The sequence below is a fragment of the Coturnix japonica genome, chromosome 8, assembly GCF_001577835.2.
Source record: "Coturnix japonica isolate 7356 chromosome 8, Coturnix japonica 2.1, whole genome shotgun sequence".
NCBI classification, from domain to species: Eukaryota; Metazoa; Chordata; class Aves; order Galliformes; family Phasianidae; genus Coturnix; species Coturnix japonica.
Genome location: NC_029523.1, coordinates 13730547 through 13754897, shown reverse-complemented (window position 1 = coordinate 13754897; position 24351 = coordinate 13730547). Strand labels below are relative to the sequence as shown.

Below are 24351 nucleotides of genomic sequence, written 5' to 3'. Positions count from 1 at the left end.
CTTTCTTTGTGAAAACTATCTCAGGATGCTTTGGGATTATTTGGCAATAACTTCCTTTTGCCCCGTGATCCCACAGGGATGTTCTCTGTTATATTCTGCTCATTATATTCATTTGAAGATATGTTGGAGAAAACATGGGACTTGAGAGCATTCAGGAAAACCCTGCTCATGCCTTTGAATGGCCAAAGACAGGGAATGGGTTTTTCTGTGACAGTGAGGGTGGAGGAACCACACTGCTCAAAATTCAGTTCTTCATTTTTTTTTTTTTTTTTTTTGTTTTTAAATAGTGCAGCAAAGAAGGAAAAAAAAGAGGACAAGTTTTTGTTTCTGATATGAGTGTCTCTGCTTTGTCCAGAGGAACCATGGCTGCCAGCTGTGACTCGTGATAGCGATTGTGCTCTGTGCTATGGAGAAAGGGACCAGAAGCAGCCAGAGCTGTAGAAGAAATAACACTGTGTTAACAAAGACTTTAGCTGAGGCAAATTTACTTCCCTGAGAATTAGCCGGGGTATCTCTCCATGACACACTTACTTTAGAATCACAGCATGTTGCGGTTATTAGACTCTGGCAGGCTCCTAGGTGGAAACCGTGTCCAAGAGCCTTTATTTCATCTTCTCCAATTGAGAAGAGTGTGGCAGTTTCTTTTGGTTGAGCCTTGCTATAACGATCTGAGCTTTAGAGGCCAGCACACTGCAAAGCATTCAGCTGGTGTTACAACCAGAGACAACTGAGCTCCAAAAGTGAGTGCAGACTGTGTCTATCTACTTATTAAGTGACGGGTCATGTGGAGTGCCCATTACCCAGTAATTGGTGCTAGCTGCCAGTTAGCATTCAGCGGGACTTGGAGCATTTGTATAGCCCTTACAGACCAGAGTGGCCTGGGATTGTTCTTGCCTTATTTGCTGCAACTGTAATCAGACGGTGGCTCTCTGCTTTGCAGATCTACCAAGCTCAAACTGAAGGGCACAGGGGAGTGTGGGATCTCCTTAGGGAGTTCAGCCAGAGGGATGCCTGGGTCTCAGGGCTCTGTGGTAAGGCTGCACTCCAGTCACCCCGCTGCTTTCCTTGGCTCACAGGTTCCTTCTCTGCACCACAGGAGGAGAGGGAAAGGATGGAGTCTATGGTGGGTGACACAGTGCCTGCCCATTATGCACAGCTCTAAGCACATCTTTAAAGATGAGACCTGTGAGTGTTTTCTGGCCTCATGGAGCCCACAAGCAGCACTCAGGTGAGGAGCTCAGAGACACAAAGATGGGGAAGTCTTTCCAGATGGGCCTGCATAAGTAAACACACACAAATATCGCTGCATAAGGTACACACTGCTTTGGGTAGGGTTTGGGGTTTGGGGAACCCTTTTGTTCTCAGGCTGCCAACTGCGGGCGCTGCTCTGAATTGATGCAGGTTGTGTGGGAGAGAGGAGGAAAGTGCACGCAGAAGTTAGCAGGGAGGTGGTTGATTGCATGCGAACGTCGTGCTCTATGCAGCCGCCGAACCCCGCTCTGCACCTCGCCGGCCCCGGCAGCCCTGAGCCTGGCGGCAGCAGGCGCGCTTCGCCGGGTTGCCCGGGAGGTGGCACCCTTGATCGCAGAGTGGAAACACATCGCCACCCCCCCCTCCACCCCCCGCCCTGTAATTTGGGAGGTATTATAGCCGAAGTGTTTTCAACTGATTATTATGCATGAGTAAAAAATTCCATGAATGTGTAACATTTTCGCCTGTATTTCCCTCTTTTATAACATCATTTAAATTCCTCATTAATAATTTAGAAATGTTCTGGATTTTAATCACTTTTCTCATCACCGCCACCTCCGCTGCGGAGCGATGCCCGTTACCTGAAGGTGACATGGAGGCAGCGCTGCCGCAATGGCACTGCCCGGCCCAGGGAGCCGCGCTCCTTCCCGAGGCAGCCCAGCGTACAAACAGCGAGGTCTGAGCAGGTCGCTGTTAATAACAATTGTAAACATTTTAAAAAAATCAGGGTTTTTTGTTGTTGTTGTTGCATCTGAGTTTAATTATGGTGGTATTTGTTTGATAGCTTGTTACTGTAAATAAAAGAGATAAAAGCAGCCCTTCACTCGAGTAGCTCTAGAGCTGTGAAATATGTACCTAATTAAAACTATTGGTGTAAGAGGCTAATAAAGTACATGTGCCTACTAGATGTCTTATTCTAATGAATCTCGGCTAATTTGCTTTGAGTGATGAATTTCGGTGTTAGTAGTAAGGGCTGAATAATGATGGAATTTATCACGAGGTGCGGGGACTGGTGGAGGACTGTGGGGTTTGGGGCATGGAGAGTCTCTGGGTGCAGGGCTGGCTCTGGTGCTGCAGAACAGGAGGCACTGGAGGCTGCCAGTGCCCAGCCCAGGCCTTCGTGGGCTCCATGTAGTGGCACAGGAGTGTCAGTGAGTTCCATCCTTCCATCCTCCCCTTTTTTTCTGCCGGCGCTGGTGAGGAATGGGCTGTGGCACGCTTCTCCAGACTCCCAAACCAAGCACAGATGGGTTATCTAAAGCATTTCAGATGGAGCTTTGGTATTGTGCCAGCAGCTAATCAAAGTCTTAATTCTGGAAAAGACAAAGGCCAGGCTTTCCAAGCTTCCTCCCTCTGGTTTCTCACAGAGATGTGGCACTTCTCAAACCCTTCTTGTCCTGTGCACTCCCTGCATCGTGCAGGCTGTGGGGTTGTCTGTGGGCAGCGGGCAGATTGCACCAGCCTAGAGGGTGATGTCCATGAACGTGTGGGCCAACGGGAGCCTGCTTCATGTGGGCCTGCAGGCAGGGACCCTTGTCCTGAGCACACCACAACAGAGTCAGACAAGAACGGTGTGCGTTGACAGCCCCGGCCCTGAGACCAGATCTGCCATTGGACTTGTTTGCAGAAAGAGAGAAGCTAAGATAATAATAAAGGGGCTGGTTAAGCAGAGAAAGCGCCTGCAGAGTAGCACATATTTTTATTGCTTTTCTGCAGTACAGCGGAGAAAACATCCCAAGGCTAAATGTCTATTGTAGTCCCCAACGATGAGTATTTAAACACTCGCACGTGTGCACGTTCTCGCAGCTCCTTCCACTTGTGACACGATGGGAGGGTGGTGGGGCTGCCATTCTGGCATGCCCAACTTTAACTCAGGGCTGGTACAAGTCTGCAGGGCCCCAACCTCATGTCTCCTTGCCCCATGTAACGTACAAGGGCTTTATTTACAACTAAGTAGTCTGGGCCTTGCTGTCTCCACTGGAGTTAGTCCTGATGAGTTGAAGTTGCTTACTGAAAGTGTGTAGTAGTTGCAGCTGTTGAAAGCACTCCGGCAATGTCTGATATGCACATGAGTTTGGGTGCTTTTGTTCCACAGTTGCTACATCTGCATTTTTTCTACTGAATGAAATTTCCACTACTGCTAATGCTAGCTGGACAGACAGGTGGAGCTGGTTATTTTCCTCACAAAACCTACCTTTTTCAGAAGGAAGAGACTGTGTTTCATGGTTGTACAATCTAATAGTATGGTTGATTGAGAGTAAGACTGAGGAGAACTAGACTGCTTTTCTCTTTGCCACTGACTCGCTGTTTGACCTTAGGAAGTTCTCTTTGTCATTCCAGAAAGTTGGTTTCTCTGTCGGTAAAAACACAGCAGTAGTTACATCCAAGGACTCAGCCATCAATATCCAGAAGTTGCATCAGAATTTTGGTTGGAATTGTTGAATATTGTCACAGAGGCAGAGTCTGTTGTGCTTTCTCAGAGACTTACAAGAATTATTTTCTTCTGCTGATAGAATTCTTTCCATGTTGCTCAATCAATGATCATTTTAATATATTTTTCTGCCTCTCAGTTACATCTCACATACTTGTGTCCGTGCAATTTTCATGGTCTCGTATCTTGTTTCTCTCTGTATAAAATGTGTGTTGTCAGCTTGAGGGTACACTTCCTTTCAGCTTCTTTGTAATTGCCAAAAATAGTTTTAACCTGTTAAAACATTCTGGCCATCAGCATGGTGAACATCATTACTCCACAGCAGACCTTCCTGTGCACTGTGTTTACCTGCTGATAATGTTTCTAATAAGAAGCCAAACAGCAGTGAAATGAGGGAGGTGCTTGCACTGGTGGGTCCAGTGTGACTTTGCATGATAAAAACATAAAAGAACAAATGCCACTCCTGTATAACCAAAACAGAGAGAAACATAATTAACTCGTTTCTGATGGCTTTTCTTCTCGGAAAATAAAGCAGTGTGATCTGATACGGGGCAGCAGGGATTCCTGTGCTGTGCAAAAGTTTTTTTATTGCAGTGTGATACCACCAAGAGACCACTGTATAGAGGGCTACCCTGTTTTAGAGGACAGTGTGCTCAGGTCTGCAGTGAGGCCTGGATGTTAGGTGCTCTGAACTAGAGTTACACATATAACAAGAGCTTAAGAGCTAAACTGAGCTCCTATAACAAAGCCTGAGGCTGCAAGGAAGCTTTCCACTCAAAGGCCATTTCCTGACTGTTGCTAGCAGATGGCTCTCCTGTCCCACAAGCTGGGATATGCTGACTTTTCACTGTTGGTATTACTTGTCCTCACATCATAGGACATCTGATTTTTGATTTTTTAATGATCTTGATCTGATAAGCTAAGAAAATTTTAAAATAAACTTAAAATGTAAAGATAATTTCTAATTCTGTTGTTGAGATTCATGGGCATGGTAAATAGAATTTCCTTTTTCCTTTGGCACCTAAACAAAACTTGGCCTATATTTAATTCTTCTGTTGGTGGACAGGGAGGAGGCTGATCACAAGAGACCAGTAGTGCTATTTGAATGACGTGTCCTGCAATCTGTTTTCAAATGATGAGTTAATGTTTCAGCAGTATTATCTCTTTTTCTGTACCCTGCCTCTATTCACTAGCTTTATTTTACTTTTTCTCACTTTTACCTCACTCTTCTCAACGATGCCAGATACCTTGCAACAGGTAGTTCCATTTCAGGGATTCCCTGCTCACTGAATGGCTGTCTGATGAAGTCTGTCTGCTTTCAGAACTTTGCACAACTGAAGCAATGCTATGCTGCTGCCTAGATGAGTGCATGAAGTGAATTTGGACTGGTTCAGTGGAAGGGAGCTGTTTATGAATGGACTCGATTCACAGACGCATGACATCTGAAAAGAGTAAGTGCAAGACTTCATCCCTCCGGGTCAATAATCTTTGGGACAAGGCAAAGAGGAGACAGAAAATGAGGAGACGCTGCTGTTTTGGCATCTGTATTTCAGGTCACAGTACTGTCAGGTCAACAGAAGTCATACAACGTTAGCAGTGCCAAAACACAGTTGATGTTTGTGCATGAATATTTATCTTCTGCCTTTTTACTTAATTTTTCATTTTGACAGGCATTACACACCTCCCTTACAGACCTACCAGACAAAACCCCCAGACGTCCTTTGTTTTGTAGTTCACTGTGCAATGAGCCAAAAGGTGGATCTGTGGGTGCTTTTGGGTCACCTTCTTCTTGGGGCTTTCTTCTGAGAGACCATCTCAGTTTAGACTGGAGTTCTTCCAAACTGTGGGAAAGAGCTCTTCCAGCTGCTGAGTGGTGACCCCAGACATCACCCCAAGGAGATGTCCCAGAGCATCTGTCTGGTCTGTGAGGTTGCTTTCAGCAACTTCTGCATTTGTGCTTTGAGTGATCATCGGGGGAAGAAATGGGTGGCACTCAAATCCTGACCTACATCTCACACCCTTGTTACAGACCCTGGTGCAAGCTGGTAGGCCAGGTTGCCTTTCCCTCCTCCCTTCTTTGGCATGCATCCAAACTGAATGCAGTGTGGAGGTAAAGGTTTGCAGGTTCCTGGAGCAGATATACACGTGTGGTCAGATCCCCATCTCATTAAATTAGCATGTGGAGTGGAGACCAGCTACTGATTCATGTTTTCATCTGTGCAAGGTAAATTGGGTTGAAACTGTTTAACACACTGTTTAAAAAGAAGAGCTGAGATTCTTGGCTACATTTGATTTCTAAATTAGAAAGCACAGGACTATGTTTCATGGACCTAAAAGAGCTGGGTCTGAGTTAATATGATGCCTATATCCTTGATTTCACTCGAGCCTTTTGTATCAGAAACCACATGTACACAGAGCCTCACATTGTGAAGCAAGATTAATTTAGCTTTTGGAATATTATGTGCTGTATAAGAATGTTCTGAGAATGACCTGGATTGCAAATTTTGCTTCTTAATATTTGCAGTGCAAAGCACTGGTAACATGAAACGCTTAATGGTTTCAGCTGAACTTTGCAGAAATATGAATGACAGGCACCCAAAATAAGAAGATACACGGTGGAGAAATAAGCAATATAAGGCCTACTGAGTTAGATATTTAAAACCTCAATCAAAACGATAATATAGATGTAAAAGTGGTTGCAAAGAGTTTAGAGCTGCGGTCCTTCTAAGAACAAAAAGAAATGGCTCCTGTCTTGCAAAAATGTAATCTGTTATTACTCTCAGCTCTAATTATGGGGAGCACAACAGAGTGAGTTGCCAGTAATATTTCCCTGTTGTAGATGAAGAGGTTATTTTAGTGTTTCAAAATTGTGTCTACTTTTAGAGCCAAAATTCTTGTTCCCTCTCTTTAAATTGTTATGGCAATAGCTAAAGTAGAGCAAACTTCCTATGAACCTACCTTAAAGAACAGGGCCACTCGAGGTAATAGAAGTAAATTAACTGTGTGCAAGCTCAGTTTTTGGTGTGCTTCCTAGAAGTATCGATTCACCTGATACAAGTTCCTAAAGGTACATGGAAATTAGGCTATTACCCTGAAGTGAAAGCTGCTATATATTGTCCTAGTGATCCCTTATGTGTAGTTGCACTTCAACATTACCCACTTTTATGTCAGTAAAAAATCTGTCTACTTGACATTTGCAAATGCTGAGTTTATTAATTAAATTATTATTAATAATGCTCAGTTATTATGCTGAGTCTTAAAAGCTTAAGTAGCATAGATTACAGCTTTCTGCTGGACCAGAGACAGTGAAACCATGGGTCTCTTCTGTTGTGGTTCCTGCTGGTTACCAACCAGTATCTGCTATTTTTCCCAAGCACAGAGATATGCCTCTGCAGAAATTATCCTTGCACCAGTGACAAAGATAGTAAACACGTTCCTTACCAATAGTAATGAGACACAGAAATATCAACTTTTCTTGAACTCAGTATTGCTGATAATAATTTTTACTCTTAGAAATTTGCATTCTTCCACATCTGGGTTGATTCCAGTCTTACATGTTCGTGTGCTCTCCTAGACCAAACAAATCTCCTCCTCAGTTCCTCGCTGAAAATTACACCACATTTTGCTGCCTGCCTGGTCCTTCCCCACAGAAGAGGCCAAGCAAGCGTTCCTTAATGCACCACAAGTAAAGCCAGCCTGGTTAGCTCATATCCATGTTCATCACCAGGTGAGATGGATCTGGCTGACTTAGCTTGAAAGATTAGGAAGCAATCTGTGATCCCTCTCACTAATGGAGCAGTGTGCCAGGTACCCAGGCGGCAGCATCAAGCACTGAACCAGGGCTGTCATCTCCCAGAAGAGCTTCCATGCAGCCTCAGGTTTTCTCAACAGTCCCATCATTAAACACAGTCTCACACCTCTGAACTTTCATGCTTTTTCTACATAACTTTCATTTATTTTTACCTTAGTGGCCATAACTAAAGATATATTTTGACATTTTAAATGAGTCTTCTCTGTTCGGCTTGCTCTGCCTGTCTTTATTAATTAAACTTGTGTCTTCATATCATATTCCTTGAGCTCAGCTCTTTCCATTTCAGCTCTTTGCTTTCCATTTGCCTTCATTATACCCCTCCATCCTTGAACTGCACTGAACTCTTGCTCCTTCCACGTCTTCCTGTACAATACTCAGATCTGCTACATCTCTGCCTAATTTTATCATGGCTGATGCAAAATCTTAGCTGCAGAACCAGCTGTAAGGGGACAGACTTCTCACTTTGCCACATTCATTCTCACTCTTCTATAAAATCCCAGCTGAAAATGAAGGACATTCTCTTCTGTGGCCATAACTCTGCACTCTTCCTTTTCCTGCTAGTCTTCCTTCTGGGATATGTTTTAATAGGTTATCAGCAATGGAAACTGCACTGTTTATATCTGCAGCTTTTCAGGGTTTTCCAGAAGAACTATGTATTGAGATTTAATCTGAATCTAGTCAGATAATATTGACCTGTGATGAAAAAGCTCTATGAATGAGATAGTAGCAGACAGCTTGAAGTGCTGAGTGAAAAACATTACCCTAGAAGTTTTGTGGCAGAGAGCATATGGGATGTTTCTGAATGGAAAAGCTTCTTTGATTATTGAAACATTATGTTCTATTTTTAAAACTTTCTGTTTGTTGAAAGTTTGCTGGGCTTTGCCTGCACTGACAGTGTGTGCAGCATGGAGCTTGCAGGAGATGCTCACTGCTTGGTAAGCTACCACATCTTGTTATCAACTTTAAAGCCTCCCTGTTTTGCTGGAGTAGACTTTCCCAAGACTGGAACAAATAAGAACTGAGCCCAAAACTTCAGCTTCCTGATGCACTTCTCTATGCCCTTTTTCAGCTGTATTTCCCACTGTTCAGTGTTAGTAGTCATTAGGAAACATGTATTTTGTTCCCAAACTCAGGGTCTCCTGAAACAAATCCCTAGGCTTTACAGTATTGCCGCAGCTTGCATGCTTCATTGTGTTAGGTCCACAAAACAATGGGTTGGACCTTTCCCAAACAGCTTTTAGTCCAGGCCATGGATATGGGGGATAGACAAGGGATGCCATGACCACATTTATCTGAGTTGCCTTGGCTAAATGTGATGAACTATTTTAGCAAACATATTCCAAATCTCCCCTATCCGTTCTTCACAAGTTCCAGATTTAGACATTGTTGTAAGTGAAAAGGAACAATTCACATGCCTTTCTGAATGCATTTGAAATGAAATAAGTTATGGTTATTTCACTGGCAGACCAGCTCTTTGGAGGGGGCAAATGTTGCAGATGGAAAAACAAACAAACAAATGAGTGAGTAACTGTGGGAGGTGCCACCAGAACCAGAAGCAAGTTCGGATAGAAGGGGGAGGGAAAGGCCCTTTTCTGCCCTGGGACAATTAATGGAGAACAAAATGTGGGAGAGTTGAGCAGGAAATAAATTCATTCTCTCTTCCTTTCTCTCTCTCTCTTTTTTAGCCCAGACAGCCATGCTACCAGAACTCATGATACTAGTCTTAAAGTAGACCTCAAAAACTTTGAGAAAGAAAATGATTCCATCTTTTTTGATCAGATTCTTCCTCTACAAGAGTTCCTGCAGCTACAGGACCAGGAGGTAAGACCCTTGGTTTCAGTCATAAAGGGGAAGAATGAATGAGATTGCCAGATACACTAAGTTTGCAGTCAGTGAGCTGAGAAAAGCATGACTGCAAGCTGCCTTTCTGCTTTCCAAATCCCAGACTGGTGAAAAATCAAAACATCGTTTAGGTCAGCCTGCAGGTATAGAGTATACTTCACCTCCCATGAACTGGGGATGGAAAGTGAAGGAAGGACTATTGCAGTGCTGCTGGTTCTCCTCTCTCCAAAGACGTCCTGCTGAGGAGAATCCTCAGTTGTCCATTTAGGGTAGTATTAGAGCTGAGCTGAACTGCTGAGGCATGCAAAGAAGCTGCAGATGGGACTGGGAGTACAACTCCACATTTCTCTGTTGAGCCACCCAGTTACAGCAAATGCCTGCTATAGGTGGGCACTGAGGCTGCTGGTAATGGCTGGAGGCAGAGAAATGGGTCTGGTTTTAATAAAGAGGTAGTTTACGAACAGCATTTTTCTTATTTTAATGATAAAATGGATATGAAACAGTTACACTCCAGGCCCCTATTTTTCAGTGCTATTATTTTTTTAGAACATTGAAAACAAAATAAGCAGGAGGAGAGAAAAAAAAAGGTGGTGGTGGGGGGGGGAAGGAAAACTCCCTTCAGACAACAATCACCTTTTGAGTTAAATTCTCATGCTTGGTCTTAGCCCAGAGGGATTTGTCTTGAGTGAAGTTTGAAGAAAATCCTTTCAGCAGTTTCTGAGTTATTTAAATGTAACCATGGAGGTTTGGATTCACATGCTTTTTTGCACTTGTATAACTCAAAAATAGCTTTGCTTTAAAACTTCTAAATTAACCCTCCTTAACTTTTCAACTTGTCACCTATCCTGCTGTATGGCTTGTAAAATTTTAAAGGTAATAGTATAACAAACTCAAATAATGATACTGCAGATGTTCAAATGAATCTTGGGAGGAATAAATTATAGAAGTCACAGAAGGTTGTTACTGAAGAAAGCAGCCGCGTGCTTTAAGCCATGTGTTCCTGCAGGTCTGAAATAGGCCCAATCTTTTCTACTATTTAAAAACATAAGTATGTTTGGGTGTGGATTTTAATACTTGGCTACACACATGAAATTGGGCGCCTAAGTCCTGTTCCTTTTTGTCTTCCTGACAGCATTGCTTCAGACCCGTCAAAAGCTTTACTGTTTTCTTTTTAACATGATCCTGATCAACAGGACACTTCAATGCCTCCTAAATATTTATGGACTTCAGAGTCACTCACATGCTCTGCAATTGTCTTACCATTACTATCTTATTGCCCAAAGATTGAGGCAATACCAGAAGTGACTTAGTCAGCCTTGTTTTTTCCCCTTTTTCTTTGTCCAATTCTTGTCTTTCTTACCTTTCTTCTGTTTACTCTTCTTTCCAGTGTTTCTGCCTCACTTACTAGTCCTGATCTCACTGCCTTCTATCTGTCTTTCATACATCTGTCTGCATTTATTCTTCTCTAGCAATTGTACTAAAGAGGGCCCATGGTAGAGAGAAATGCTTTTTGCCTTGGCAGCAGCCTTTTCCTTTTATCTCTTCCCTAAGTGTCTGGGATGGGTCCAAGCAGCTCTCCCCATGTTCTCCATCCTTCTTTACATCTCTGGTGCTCCTGAGCTGCAGCCAACAATTTGATGTCTGCCACAAGAGCACCTCCCATTGAGCCACAATCAGATGAAGGTGTTGTAATGCTGTGTGCTACTTTCACAGCTCGCCATGCTTGCTCAGCCTCTTTCTAGGAACTGGACACCTGCACAAGGCCTTTCCCACAGAATAATGGCAGACAGCACTGCTGCCTTTTGTGCGTCTTGCCTCTGTGCTCCTCTACCCTTCTTTCTCTAATAGGCTTTTGTGGTTCAGTCTTCTGGCTGGTGCCATTAAACTGAGACACAAGACTTGTCTTCAGCTCCGTGCAGGGTGAGGTGAGCTGGAATCCTTTGCCTCCCTGAATCAGCACTCTACCCAAGAGATTATCAGCTGTTCTGCAAGGAATGTGTTCTTGTAGTCCTGATGTGTGTTTCCTGAGTCTTTTCTTCGTGTGGGAAAGCTTGCACTGGACTTGTCAGCTGCATAGTGGAAAAACATGTCTGTCAGGCCCTATCCTGAGAAATACAAAATATGGAAGTATTCACTATAAAGGGGAAACAGAACCCAGGTTTCTTGCCCTCAGTAATGCTCTGAGAGCAATTATTCCTTACAAACTGGAACAGCTCCAAGGGAATGGATCAGAGAGAGCCCCTATTCCATTTGATTCTTTCAGCCTGTGCTGGGTCTCAGTTGGCTGCTGAAAGTCAAATTGTGGGAATGGGTAGTGAGGAAATATGTGGAGGCTGTAAGGGAAGGAAGGAAAAGGTGCTTCTGAACATACTCTGTTATCCATGGTGACAGGTCCATATCCTTAGCAGACATACACACCTGCCGATACTACCTCTGTGGCCATTCTGGACAGGAGTGACAATAAAAATGCAGTGGAGGGAAAAGAAATCGGCTAAAAGACAGGGCAACAGACTGGGGCACTGTAAGGGTGATTGCTTCAAAGGTGAAAATACAACAAGAACAGACTAAAGAGTCTTAAAATGCAAAATCGGTGCCAAAGAAGTGGAAACCAAAATGACTTCCAAGCTCGTCTACAGGCAGTTATTCCCCAGCACAAGCCAGACTCTGTCAATATGTGGGAGACATCCAGGAATTTTCTCTCATACAGAATTAATAGGGATGTTATATGTTTTAACTCAAAAAGCTGAAACCCCAAGTGCTCAGTTCCAAGGGAAGATACTAGCCATTGGAAGAACTGCAGTACCGCAGCTGTGTGTGTGCATGTGTGTGTGTGGCTGCTCCCTTTTCTCTTAGCTGTTCTATAGCTTCCTTCATTCTTCGCTTCTCTCATATTACAGAAAGAAGGTAATTTTTCCTGGCCATTTACTAAAGCTCATTAAAGACCGAAGAGAACAAACAATGCTACTCCTTAGAGACTACCATTCAAAGTCATTCTACAATTCTCTGTTCTAATACTTGAGACAAATTAATTATTCCTTAGTGAAAAGTATATAATTCCTATTCTTCATTTTTGGGGTGGGGAGCGGGGAATAATAATAGGAAGTTTATATCTGAGTCGAAAGCTGTCTGTGCTGAAGGGAAATGAGAAAAAATGCATGTTCCGAGAAGAGTAAAAGCAATTATTCTAATAATAATTCTAGGGATATTAATGTCTTTTTAAAGTAGATTGCTTTCAAATAAACACCAGAGTTGAAGGGATAGGAAAGGCTGGTTTATTTATTAATCATTCCAAAAGTGCATTTTTCTAAATGAACAAGTGCATGAGCAACTTCACTGGCACATATTAAATTTAGTTAAATGGCAACTTGTAAATGTCTAAAAACTTCTGTAACCAGAGACTAATTTGTTTAACGTGTTGAAAATGTTATGTGGATGTGAGGAACTACATATTAAACTTCAAAGCAAAATACTCCAGAGATTACACCATCTTAAAGGCTGCGTATTGGAAAGGCCTTTATACATTAAACATAAAGGATTTTTAATTCTCTTCTATTTTGAATACTTGTCAATCTGTGTGACTCATGCTCAGGATTGTAAACTGTCATTTAAGGTGTGATGTCCAAGTTGAGGCCTGGACCACAATTTGCAAGGGGCTGGCTTTTCTCTTTCATCTCTATTAATTAATCCTGTCTCAGTTTGCCCAGCGTACACTGCTGTTGACATCACCTTTTCCATATACTTTAAAGAGTCCCCCGAGAGATCTACTGCAGAACAAAAACTGGACAGAGAATACATTTGGAAACCATTTTATTTCTCAATTACCAACCGAAACGTATGGAAAAGATTTACACTCTATCTGATTTACACAATAATTATACTTTGAAAGCTTAGAAGTAAATGGCTTGATCCATGGAATCATTAGTTACTATACCAAATGTAATTGGTGTAAACTAATGAGTTTACTGGATGGCTGACCCTTAATTACTGATTATAGTTAAATGCTAGCCAATCAAAAATGAGTTTACTTATAAAAGTACAGTATAGTATTAACAAGCATTACATTTCCAAGTAAGCAGCTTTATGATTAGTTGTAGCACACAACTCAAGCCTGTTCAGGGCTATGAAAAGCAGCTTTTTAATAATAGTGCACTAAGCAACCATCACTCTCTTACCTCAGAGTCTATCAGACAAACAGAAAGAAACCACATAATTAATCATCTCATGCACTAGAAATAAAGTGTCTGGGCCAGATCCAGCCAGGACATACACAGCCATAGTCAGAGGAGCTGCAAGAGGCTCAGGATTTGCTTTAAGATAGGATACCTGACGTGGGGAATTCTGTCCCCCTATAGTAAGGATGTTAAGTATTGATTGATTCTATGCAGTCCTGTGTGATGTGGAGAAGCCCATCAACAAAGTTGGTCTAATAATTACTTGAATTGAGAAAGATTCCCTGAGCAGGTTCTGTATGTGGTGGGAAGATACCTGCTTGTAGTGTACTAGCAACCCTCAACATGCAGAAACTCACAGCTCCTCACTATTACTTTGACATTATGTCAAATGAAGAGTCAACTTTCAAATAAATGAGAAAAAAAAAACTTTCTATTTGTTTCTGGCTGATCCTTTAGAGTTAATGTTTTTACCTAACCAGGAAAACTCAAAATTCCTATTAGAAAAAAACTGAAAGCAGATTTGTATAAAAGAGCATGATTCCAGAGTTGCAACTTTAAATAGATACAGAAAATATTTGGATAAAATCATAGGACTTTACAATACTCACTTAAAAAAACAATGTTTTAAAGATGTGGAAATTCTCTGTGTCCTCTAACTTTCCTGTGAATCCTAAATTTCAGATAGGAGGCTGCTGCTGGGAGGCATGTGCATGAGCAAATGAAGTCTGATACATTGCAGCCATGGGGATCCAGTTGGAAGAGTATGCATTCACTGGAGCTCTGTAACCCATGTGCTCTTCAGATGACCTCATGCACCTCACAGTTGCCAGGATTCATCCTGTCTGGATTACAGGCTTCTCCCATTTCTGTTTCTCCCTGTGAAGTTGTCTGCAGTGCTCACCTCACATAAAGAACTAGGCTCAGTAGAGGACCATCCTCATCTGGTGGCTCTTTGGCACAAATGCTGTAACACTTGCTCATTTATAATTATTTAAAATAATAATAATAATAATAAATCTTAAAACTCAGAAGATGAAGAATGAATTACTTTTTGGAACATCCGCATGTGGGTTAAAGAGAAATTCACGCATTTACTGAATTCCTGTTTTTCAGATGTCTGAGGTCAAGAAAAGGTTAAAGTTGCTCACTGCTTTCAAGCTCTGGCCTAGAAGTTAATTCAGTGCTGTGCTGCGAGAGATACAGAGTAAGTCCTTGGAACAGTGAATTGCTGGTTTGATATCAAGGTCTGTGGGCTTTAATGATATAATTAGTTTGTTTTCTAAGGAAATCCTAGCAGGGACATTATGGTCATATAAAGTCATTATACTGTTTTACAACATAACTTTAACGATGTTTTGGAATGATCAGAGTCTGTGGGAAAGGATTCCATTTTTTATTACTTGTGGGATATCTTTAAACTGTCATAGCTAGAACAGCACTGCTTGGAATAGGTGCTCTATAGTTCGAAGGAAAAGACAAAAGATATTTAGAGATCTAAGTTGAGTTGCTGGGGCATATCTGTCCAGAGAAAGCCTGGAAGTTAAATTGTGTGGATTCCACGCCCTTCTGGCAACCTGCTCCTGTTCTGTGGGAGGTGGACACTTGGGGTAATGTAGCTATTTTATTGCAATTCCACAAGAGCAGATAGAAAGTCTGGGACTCTAGAAGCTTTGCTTTTCATAGTTCTCTGTCAGAGAATTCATGTGAAGTGAAGGGTGAGCAGTTTAAAAAGTATTAGAAAAGGAAGAGGGCATATTTTACAAAACTTTGATATCCTGTGAACTCAAAAGACAGAAGAAACATTAAGCTGGTCGATTCTGCTGCCACTTCTGCTCTGCTAATGCTGAGGCAACAATCTTTGCTGCAGGAGAAGGGAGACAAAGAACCTTTAATTTGGGATGAGAGGAGCATGCTACAGAGAGATTTCCTTGTGCCATGCCTGTGGTGCAGAGGGGCTTCTGGATATGCTGAGGGACAGGTCCTGTAGGGCCACATTTTCTTCCTCCTCTGTAAACTATGTCTAACTGCTTCAGTGAGAGAAAGCATCAAGCCCCATCTTGTTCATAGAAATACAACATATTTTAAAGCTGTAGTTAATGGATAAGCTGCTTTCTGATTGGGTGAGCTGCACAATAAATCTCTCTGTGAGCCAAGTGCAGTGCAGCTTGTTCAGGAACAGTGAAATGAGCCACTGTCACTTTGCTGCACTCTCATACATCAGGCAGAACGCTTCCATCTTCATCAGTCTTTTAGTAAAACAGAAATAAAACAATCGTAACAGAATGGTGTCACTGGATCCATGGCACCTGCTTTAAAAATAAATCTCCGAGCTTTGTCTTTGCTATTACTTTCAATAGATGTCCTAGCATTGCCACAGCATTTATCTAGCAGCAGGAAACCATTATCCTATGACAACAATCTATTCCATTAACATTAGCTCTTAATTGTAAGATTGTTTATAAGACAGCAAAAGCTACTGAATTATACCAGAATGATAAAAAGAGTTATGGTTGTGGAGTATAGCAGTCACTCCAGCTCTGAAAAACAACTTTAGAAAAGTAGAGAGCTATATTCTCATATGAAAAATAATGCAATATTTGTATGCAAGAAAATGTTTTTAAATAATGGATCGCATCAGCAAAATAACTCTCAAAGAGTTAATGTTAAAAATTGTTACTGAGAAGCCCTTGCTTTGATAAATGGCATAACAAAGAAGCTGAATAGAAAGCTTAGAAACTTGCACAGTTCTTCCTGAAAGGCTGCACAGAGTCAAACAGAGAAATCATAGTAACAGAAGCACATTTGTCTGGCAGAGTCAACAGAAGGAATGTTGCAAAATTGAGATATGAAGAACCTAACTGCAGAATAGAAGAACTGTCATTCTGATTGTTTGTCATTATTGTTTCATGTCCAGTTAAGTGAACTAAAAGTGACAGTTGTGTCATAACTACTGGCATCTATGTAAATTTCAAATCAAACGCAATAGAGGCAATTCTGCCACACACAAGTCACCAGACTGCTTCTCTTCTTTACTTTTGTAACCTTCAATTTCCTTATACTATGCTGCTAGCCCTTAAATTAAAAAGACAACTTCAATAAGAGATGCCTTTAATATATGCTTTTCAGATCTCATTCTATACCTTATTTTCCCTCAGCTCTTTGAAACAATAGCTAGTGTCAACATTTCTATCAGAAACAATCACTGTAAACATCCAGATATATTAGCAGAAACTGCTCCTTCCCATCAATCACATACACCAAAATCCTTGGAAACTCTGAAGTTGTGGACTTCCTCTGAAGACATAGAGAGAAAATGGCTCAAGTGAACCCTCCTCCATTCCTTCCCTGGAGCCCAGGTCAGTTGTGACAAGCAAAATACACGGCGAAGATACTGGCTGTGGATCCCTTCTGTAAATGATCGCCTCACCCAGAGGTCATGGGACCTTCACAAGGATACCAGTCGTACTCCTCCATGGCAGTGTGTCACAGTAAGAAACTCGCTTCCTGGATGCACTTGTAACAGGCAGATGTTCTAATGACAGGATATGCAGACATGTCCAGGTCTTTAAAAAGTCTTCCAGTGCAGTTATTAAGGTATTACATGCAGGTAACGCCACCAAAAACATTGAGCATGCTGTTCATTCAATTGGGCATGAAACTACTTCCTTTTGAGTGTTGTAAATGTTCTTGGCTAATTAATTAAACAATTAATAAGGACTGGAGTTACGTTTCTATCTTTCATTGTCGCAAATTATTCCAGAGCATTGTTTTAACTAAATTCTGTGTAGGACTCTTTTTGGAAACCACACCAAAGTACAGCTACGATGTTGAAAAAAAAAAAAAGCTCTTTTGACAAATGAAATCTTAAAAATGGCTGCAAGAAAGGAAGAAGTCGGCCCTGAGTGGAAAACATTTAATACGTTTTGATGATTTCTTATCTCAGACAGAAGAGAAGACAAGTTGATTTTCTCTGCTGGAACTTTCTGAAGTGAGTTCTGACTGAAAAGATGTGGTGGTGTCTTAACAAAAGCATACTGTTATAAAACATGATGTATGCTCAGAAGCATTAATGTGTACCTCTCCGCTTCAGGTTTGAACATTTCAGTCCACTGAACCAGCCTGTTTCATTTATTTTTTAAATTCTTATCCCGTTGATCTTTTTTTTGTTGTTCTTTAAGTTTACGGTAGTTCAGTGGCTGCTTTTATCTATGATTTAGGCTTTCAAACAGCACCAGACTCTGCTGTCCCATCCTGTAATCTGTCCATTTATTATGGCAGAGGCAGCATGTTAGTGCAGGCGCTATAAAAATATCTGTGGAGAAAGCATTCTTTTCCTCTGAAGGATAAGTTCCACAAGAATGTACATTCTGAAGTATTTGCAGAAGTACGGCATGGGTTTTTTGTGTTAAAGGTGGCAGTATCTGAATGGTGAATATATTCGTGTTTATACGAATGACAATATATCATCTTACAGACTGTAATCCTGGAAATCAATTGCCAGTGTCCATTTAGGAAAATTGAAATAATTTAACTGGTTTACTTTAAAAATGCCTTGATAGACTATGGAATTTAAAGTCCTCTTTCAAATTTAAGGTCGTTTTGTATGATGAACATATTATTACATATTACATTCTGGCGGCACGTAATGACTTCTGGTGTAAAACATGAATTCTGTGTAAGATCAAACTGATGTCTTTGACTTCAGTTACAGAAGTCAGCTTCAGGACTTTCTGCTGCTGGTGGCTCGTGGCAGTTCTGTCAGTTCTTCCCGTAGGGATGCGCTCAGGACAAATCAGTGAACGTAATTTTAGCTGTATGAGGTCATTACAAATATAGTCTTAGCTCTTCCTAGAGTGGACTTCATTGTTAATATAAGTATATATCTATAGTTACTGACATTTATATTATTTGGCTCCTGTCCTAAGTTATGGATACAGTGATGATAAAAGCCCTTACCTAAGTGAGTCATGCTTACTAATTACTTCCACGGTACTGGGTTCCTGTAAATAAAGTTACTCATGTATTTATAAGCAAGTCAGAATTGATACGTATGTTTCTAGGAGTGAGTTATCTTTCTCTGTGGGGCAGACAGCACAGTCTGCTGTTCGGAAAAGAATGCTGAGAGTCAGGATATCCAGGGTGCTTCCTCACTTCTGTGAGGGTGTGTGCTCTCCCCTGTCATTGAATATTTGACCAAAACACTTAATTTAGTCACGTTTTAAAATTGTTTAAGACCCTCAGCATTACTTCAAGCTAGGAAATGTTTGTTGATTTTTCCCGGCTGTTTCCAAAGAGAATGGGGTAAGAGGGTTTCAGTCTAATTGTTTGTTCTAAAGATGTAGCATTCAGGACACAAAGCCTAGCAGTGTGATGTGGAGGACCTCAAGACAAAGCAGCAGCCTCAACATCTCTCTCTAATGAGAACGGGAAAAGACAACTGAGATCCCATAGGAATGCAGTATATTTAGGAGAGAAGCAGAGCTCCTTTCATGAATGGAGAAAGAACCCCGATGAATGCTGGACTACCTGCTACCTCTGGGTGTGACGAGGTGAGTGAAGGATTTGGATCACAGCCTGTCACGTTTTCCAGACATTTAGTTTGCAACTGCTACACCAGCAATTTTGCGCCTTCCTTTCCCTGACTCCAACAGCACGCGAGATAAGCAGCCAGATTTTCTTCTGCATTGTGTTTTTTTATCCATTCAGCCAAAATTAACAGTCTTCGAGGGTAATGTATGCCAAGTGAATTTAAATCTTGCGGACTCAAATCGACCTAAAGTTGATGGATACATTCATGCCTACTGCTGAAATCTACCAATTACGCAGAACTATGCTAACTTACCATAGAAACATCTCATCTAATAGCACAGATGATGTTGAACTAACTAATTACATTATGGCACATAGACAATGAAAAACATAACGAAGATGACAGCACAGCAACAACAGATGCTGCACAAAAGAAAAATTAGAAAAATATTGCTGTGCAAAATGCTGTCTGGTAAGGTTTCTTCTGTTAAAATTAATCACAAAAATTAGTGAAGATTAGATTTCAGCAGAAGAGATAAGCGCTGTGGCACAATTCGGGAAACGCCATTAAACCATTTAAAGTCCTGCTCCTTCAGAAGGTAAATCCCATTTTTTTGTACCACACTATCGGTTTTAAGATGAGTAAACAGTTCAGTGCCGATGGCAGAGTTTCTTGGGAGAATATCTTTCCCAGTGAGGAGAGGTCCCGATGGCTCTTCCAGAGCTGTGTTTGGTAGCTTCCAGCCATTAGAGCTCAGATAATTAGGCAACTCGGATTTTATTTTAGCTTGGCATTTGCTCCGTTCTGTGCTCTTGGCTGTCGGTGACAGTTGATTATCTGTAGCGTGCCTCGTTACTTTATATATTTTAAACTGTAACAGATCCTAAATACCAAATCTGAAACTGCTGAGTGTGTTTAAATGTAATATATACATGGGGATTACATCCAGATGATGTACCTCATAGACCTGTGATTAAAAAAAACACATCACTTCTGGCCACCACTGCTCCTCCCCCCCGGTAGCTCCCGGCTGCTTCAGCACCGATCCTGAACCTAATCCAGCTGATGGAGAGAGACAGAAATGGGCTTTTCCCTTAAATGTGTATTTCCTCTAAAAATACCTCTGCCGCTACTCAAGTTTCGATACCTTGCTGGCTTTATAAGAAAACAAAACGTATATCTGATATCCTGTTTTTCCCAATTTCTGTATTTTTTTAGCTAGACTTCTTTTTTATTCCTATTCCGATGTTGTGCGGTTCCCGGACTCCCTGCTGCTCGTCCGGCGCTGCTCGGGGTGCAGGCACAGCAGAGACCCACAGGTGGCGGTGTGGTTCAAGCACACCTGGGCTGTGATTGCAGAGCTGCGCTGCCGGCCGGCCTGCAGGAAAGGTGCTGTGCTGCTGCTGTCTGCAGGGAAATACAGCCTGCTGAAGTTCCACGCACCTGTGCCGGAGTGCCCCGGCCCTCAGCAGGGTCAGAGGCGTTACGCTGACCCTGCAGCAGCGGCCGCACACAACGGTGCCGTCGGGTCACCAGGCGGGTACCGAGTGCTGGGCACGGCGACGGCAGAACCCGAGCGCTGCAGCCACCTGCCCGCAGCTGGGTCACGTCTCACCGCGCCCTGCCGTCCTGCCCGGCAGCGGGAACCAGCTCTGTGCGCAGTTCGGTTCTATCACAGATGTGCGATATCTCGGCCCTGCGTTGTGCGTATCCGTGTGCTCTGTGTGACGGACCCTGCACACTCTCTGCACGTCGGTGCCGGGCAGGAGCCGGCTGCTCGTGTCCGCACACAGCCGTGTGTGCCGAGTGGCCGGGACAGCGCCTCGTGATTAAGGGCACTTTTAACGTTTTGAGGGTCTTTTTCACCTGGATACGCTCACTCACGCCTTGCACGGCACACTTAGGCCTCAGAAGCCGTTAGTACATCTCTGTTCCACTTCTACGCGTCCCTACTGAGCGTTACTTCTGATTCGCCGCCAGCCCCGGGCTTCCATCTCAGCAACGCAGCCGCGTTCCGCCGCGCACCGAGCGCCGTCCGGGCAGCGCCGTGACCCTCGTAGGGCGCTGCTTGCCGCGGGCCGTACCCGGCACCGATTGCCAACCGCTGGTTGTGGTCAGGGTGCGGGGGGTGCCGTCCTCCCGGCAGAGACCCACGCGGCTCCGACCCCAACGCGGGACGCGGAGCCCTCCCGGCGCAGTGGCTGAGGATCGGGCCGCGGGCAGCGCGACGCGCCGTGCCCAGAGGGCGCCACGAGGGCCGGTGCCGCAGCGCTCAGCCGCGTGCCGCCGCTCGGGGCGGGAGCCGGCAACTTTCTCAACTGGTGGCCGCGAGCGGAGCGGGGCGCGGTGCCGCCGCCGCCGCCGGCAGCTCGTTGCCCTCGGCCGCCGCTCCGCAGCGCCGGGCGGGGGCGGCGGGCGCCGCTTCCCACCTGACTCCCTCCTTCCCCTCCATTCCCCTCCTCCTCTCTGCCCCCCCTTCTCTCCCTCGCTCTCTTTTTTTTTTTTTTTTTTTTTTCCTCCTCTTTCACTCATTCCTTTGTCTTCTCCGGGATTGGCAGGTTTTATTATTCCGCCTGAACAAGCCGGGGGCGGATTGGCTGCGGCGGGCGGGCGGCGGGGCCGGGCCGGAGTGTAGTTGGGATTCTGCTCTGTCAGTAACACATGTGTGAGTGAGGGGCAGCGGCCGCGCAGCACGCGGGCCCGCTCGCATCGCGCAGGGACACGCGCGCCCCCCGGGCCCCGCTCTGCTCTCTGCGCCGCCGCCGCCGCCCCGCTCTCCGTTCCTCCGCTCGCAGCGCTCGGCGGGGCCGCGGCCGCTCGGCTCCGCGCCGCGGGAGCTCGGCCGCCGCCGGAGCCCGGCGGAGGGGCGGAGGTGGGGGCGGGGGGAGCGGCGCGAAGTGCGGCCGCGGCGCCAAACTTGCGGCGGCGGCGGCGGCCCCTGCGCGTGCGGCTCCGCGGGGCCGGAGGGCGGCGGGCGCCCCTCGGCGCCGGCTCCGCGTTCGTCCGGCCCGGAGCGGGGGCTGCCGAAGGGCGCGCGAGCGGCGGGCGCCGCGCTCGGTTCGCGGCGAGGAAACCTCCGCGGTGCCCCCGAGCGGCGCTGCCCGGCCCCGCGCACCACCGAGGGGAAGCAGCAGGTAAGCGGTCCCGCGCTGCCGCAGGGCCCGGCGGGCGGTGGGTGTGTGGCGGTGGCGGTGGTGGTGGTGTGTGCGTATGGGGGGAGAACCGGCCCCGGCGTCGTCACCGTCCCCGCGTACAAAGCGCGGCCGCCGCCGCCGCCCCGCGCCCGCGGTGGGGAAGAGCCGGGAGGGGCCGGGGAAGGGCTCCGGCGGCCGCGGGCGGAGGGACCGGGAGGGCTCGGGCCCCGCGTCCCCGTAGTAAACACCGCTCCGAAACAGCGGCAGGAGAGATCAAAGTGAGCCGCTGCCTCTCCTCGGCAGTCCCCTTCCTGCCCCCCGCACGGCCTTTTGTTTCGATCCGGGAGAAATCCGGTGAATCACCTAATTAAAACCGAGACGTGAATTAAGCATCCATTTTCGTCCTACAAATTGCCAGCTCTCCGCGCGTCCCTCCCTCGGTCTCCATTAAAAAAGCGCCGGGGGGGCCGCCCGCTTCCCCGCCCGCAGCCCGGACCGCGCTCCGGCCCGTGTAATTACCGGAGTGCGCCTATTTAAGTTAAAAGCTTTTCCCCCCCGACTCCAAATGAAACTTGATGAGGGCCCGTCCTTAGTTATCAGGGGAGTCACTTTCTGGTCAGTCCTCTTGATTCATCTTTTTAGATTTAATCAGCATTAGGGTATTGCTTGTCCTTAAGAGCTTTAGCTTAATGGGGTTACTGGATGCTGTTCTCGGCGCGGCGTTTCCCATTTGATAGATATTCGCCTCCGACAAAGCCGGGCTGAGGTGGTGGCACCGAGGCCGGTTCTTTCTTTTAAGAAACCCGAAGTGATTTAAGGCGCAGGAGACGGCGCGAGGGCTCGGAGCAGGAAATGCAGATTCATTTGGGCTGTAGCTGGAAACTGTAACAAAAGGCAATTCCTGAGCAAATGCATCAGAAATCAATTTACATAAAGGTATATGATGCGTTCGGATAAATGCGATGCTAATGGCTTTTAGAGTGGTTTTTCTTTCCAAAGTCTCGGGGTTTTGTTACAGCTTAATTGGTGCAGTTCTCCGCTTTATTGTGCGGTCTCTGCGCGCACCTCCGGGGCCGGGCCGGGGGCAGAGCGGGGTGCGGGCGCTGCCCCGGGCCAACGCGGGGACAAAGGCGGCGGGGCGGGCAGAGCCGGAGGCTCGTCGGGCTCCGCGCTGAAGGCAGCGAACTAATCGGTTTAGAGTAAGCTTTATGAATTGATTCCTGTGCCATCTCCCAGTTGTCCTTCTTGCGCAGAGCGGTCGTTAGAAAGTGGGGACTGCCCTTCGCTGCCGGTCCTGCGGGCGGCCCGGCCCAGGGGGGGAACTGCGCTGCTCCCCTGCACTCGGGAAACTTTTTTTTTTTTGGTGTTTTGTTTCTTTTTTCCCCCTGGGAGTAGCAGGGCTTTAGCATTAAGCCGCCGATCGAGGGCAGATTAGGGAGACAGAAGTTGGGTGTGCTCGGGTAGGAAGTTAGCGGGCGGCCCAAAGTTCAGCGATCCGTTCTTGGGGCAGCGTCCTCAGCCCGGAGCGCTTTCTCTGGGTGCTTTCGTGTCTCCGAACTGAATAGGCCCGACTGCGGGCAGCCCCCTGCCCCTGCCTGCCGGGCCCGGGGACTCTGCACTGACAAACCAGTTCAGCAACTTTCTTTTTCCCCCACTCCTCGCACGCTTCTTTCTTTCCCCGCGAGCCAAACGCAGCCGGGACAGCCGGGCCGGGCTACGAGCGCTGCGGGCGCTGCCCGGCCCGAGCCGCCCCTGACCCCGCCGCTCTCCCGCAGGCCATGGTGAACCCCGGCGGCAGCTCGCAGCCGCCCCCGGTGACGGCGGGCTCCCTCTCGTGGAAGAGGTGCGCCGGCTGCGGGGGGAAGATCGCCGACCGCTTCCTGCTCTACGCCATGGACAGCTACTGGCACAGCCGCTGCCTCAAGTGCTCCTGCTGCCAGGCCCAGCTCGGGGACATCGGCACGTCCTGCTACACCAAGAGCGGCATGATCCTCTGCAGAAACGACTACATCAGGTGAGCCGCACGCAGCCCTCACCCGGCTGCGGGGAAGGGCCAAGGGTGGAACGTGGCCGGGACTTTGTGGTGGTTCGTCAGCACTGAGCGGGTCCCGACTAAAAATAAACAGCAATCAGAGAGCTAAATGAATCTGCTTTGTTGTAGTGCTGAAGGAGAAGTGTGC

The 24351-nt window shown here is 45.6% G+C and overlaps 1 protein-coding gene across 4 annotated transcripts in view; it reads left to right on the top strand.

The window, feature by feature from the left end:
* LMO4 (LIM domain only 4) overlaps positions 1-24351 on the top strand; it is a 41991-nt gene that overhangs the window by 6093 nt on the left and 11547 nt on the right. The window contains exons 2-6 of one of the 4 annotated variants that reach the window (XM_032446135.1): positions 5005-5133; positions 9179-9314; positions 14621-14711; positions 18844-19056; positions 23947-24185. In XM_032446135.1, coding sequence (XP_032302026.1) covers positions 18997-19056; positions 23947-24185 — 299 coding nt within the window. In that variant the 5' untranslated portion in view covers positions 5005-5133; positions 9179-9314; positions 14621-14711; positions 18844-18996. Of the gene's footprint in view, positions 1-1081; positions 1229-5004; positions 5134-9178; positions 9315-14620; positions 19057-21841; positions 22172-23946; positions 24186-24351 lie in introns of those variants that run through there. The other 3 variants (XM_032446134.1, XM_032446133.1, XM_015870323.2) reach the window with 3 other exon arrangements.